The sequence below is a fragment of the Monosiga brevicollis genome, genomic scaffold (genome assembly GCF_000002865.3).
Source record: "Monosiga brevicollis MX1 MONBRscaffold_6 genomic scaffold, whole genome shotgun sequence".
Taxonomy (NCBI): Eukaryota; class Choanoflagellata; order Craspedida; family Salpingoecidae; genus Monosiga; species Monosiga brevicollis.
The window spans coordinates 16,354-17,734 of record NW_001865043.1 but is presented as its reverse complement, the minus strand read 5'-3'; the positions used below and the strand labels follow the sequence as shown (position 1 = coordinate 17,734).

Below are 1,381 nucleotides of genomic sequence, written 5' to 3'. Positions count from 1 at the left end.
GCGGCTACAACGGCTATACCTTGTCGCAGGCCTTTGGCCGGGCTGGCCGCGACCGACGGGGTGGCGAGGCCACGCTATGGATACCACCAGGCACAGCGATTTCGGAAGATCTGCAGCCATTTGCAAGCATGAAGCGCTGCCTCACCTTTGAGCTTGGTTGGCTGCTGGATGGTGAGGGCCACATTTGTGCGGCCGCAGGAGCGCCGGCTTGCACCGTCTGCTCCATGATGCAACCGACCATCACTGCGCGCCATCCAAGCCGTGAAGCACATGGGGCGCCAGTATCACACGAGGGCCAGACCCGGGCCAAACAAGCGCAGTTGATGGTACCATCGGCGCCAATTCAGTCAGACGACTTTAACACGGCTCTGCTATGGATGAGCACCTACTGCTGGGCCTGCAGCTGCAGCAGAGACCGCTTGGTTGCTCACCACCAGCCTTCTAGCTGCCCGGCCATGAAAGGGCGCTGTTTTCGATGCCACTGTCGCGGTCATGGTAGTAGCAATTGCCAAGTGACCTTGGGGGCGGGTGTTTGCTACCGGTGTTGGAGGCCGCAGAAGATTGGGGGTGATCGAGTGGTGGAGTGCACGGGGCGGGCCTGTGCCCAGCGCAACCGCGAGGCCATCCGGGCACTGGTCGCGTCTGTGTCACGCAGTCAAACTTTGCGCGGCATCATGCAGCGCATGGAGTGCCCGGCCGAGCTGCTGGCAGTTGGAGGGCGGGACTTTGACCCTAATACTATGCAGAAAGGTAGCTCTGTCCAATACCCGACTATGGTATATGTTTACGAGGAAGTTGTGAAGGGGAAGTTCTGACAATGTAACGGTCACCATGTGGTAAAAGTCCGTTGTCTAATTGTGTGTGAAGTTGTCTGTTCCTGTCGAGTTTATGTTAAAACCAACGCGCTTTTCGAGCAAAAAAAAATCCCACTCGTAAGCCATTGTTTGTGTCGTGCATCATATTAAGTATTATATTTCCACCTTCTTCACATGACTTTGAAAAGTGTTGACTTCATCACACTGTGCACTTCTCTTCCGTTTTTTTTTTTTTCGCAGTCGTCTCAAGCGCCCGCCCCTTCATGCTCATGGCTGCCTCCTCGGCGTAAAACAAATCGCATGACGCATCATACCTGGTTCATGTCCTATTGACTCTGCTCTGAGACACGCACGTTCTCACCATGCCCAGAGTCAAGGAAATGCCGTGCAAACAGTGCGGCCAGATATTTCCCAATCGAGGGGCAAAGGAACAGCATGTCTCTCGGGTGCGCTCAACCACTCGGCGATCTTTGGAGCAACCGAGGCATCAAATCTCACGATGCGTTGGCAATAGGTCCATCAAAAAAGCACGTCCGTCAGGCTCAATGGGCAAACCATCCTGAGGC

The 1,381-nt window shown here is 55.0% G+C and overlaps 1 protein-coding gene across 1 annotated transcript in view; it reads left to right on the top strand.

The window, feature by feature from the left end:
* Positions 1 to 1,381, top strand: part of MONBRDRAFT_6929 (zinc finger, C2H2 type domain-containing protein) — a gene marked incomplete at both ends in the record, with an annotated part of 5,922 nt that overhangs the window by 1,193 nt on the left and 3,348 nt on the right. Inside the window, one exon of the mRNA XM_001744560.1 lies at positions 30 to 776. Within this exon, the coding sequence (XP_001744612.1) occupies positions 30 to 776 (747 nt within the window). The remainder of the gene's footprint in view (positions 1 to 29; positions 777 to 1,381) is intronic.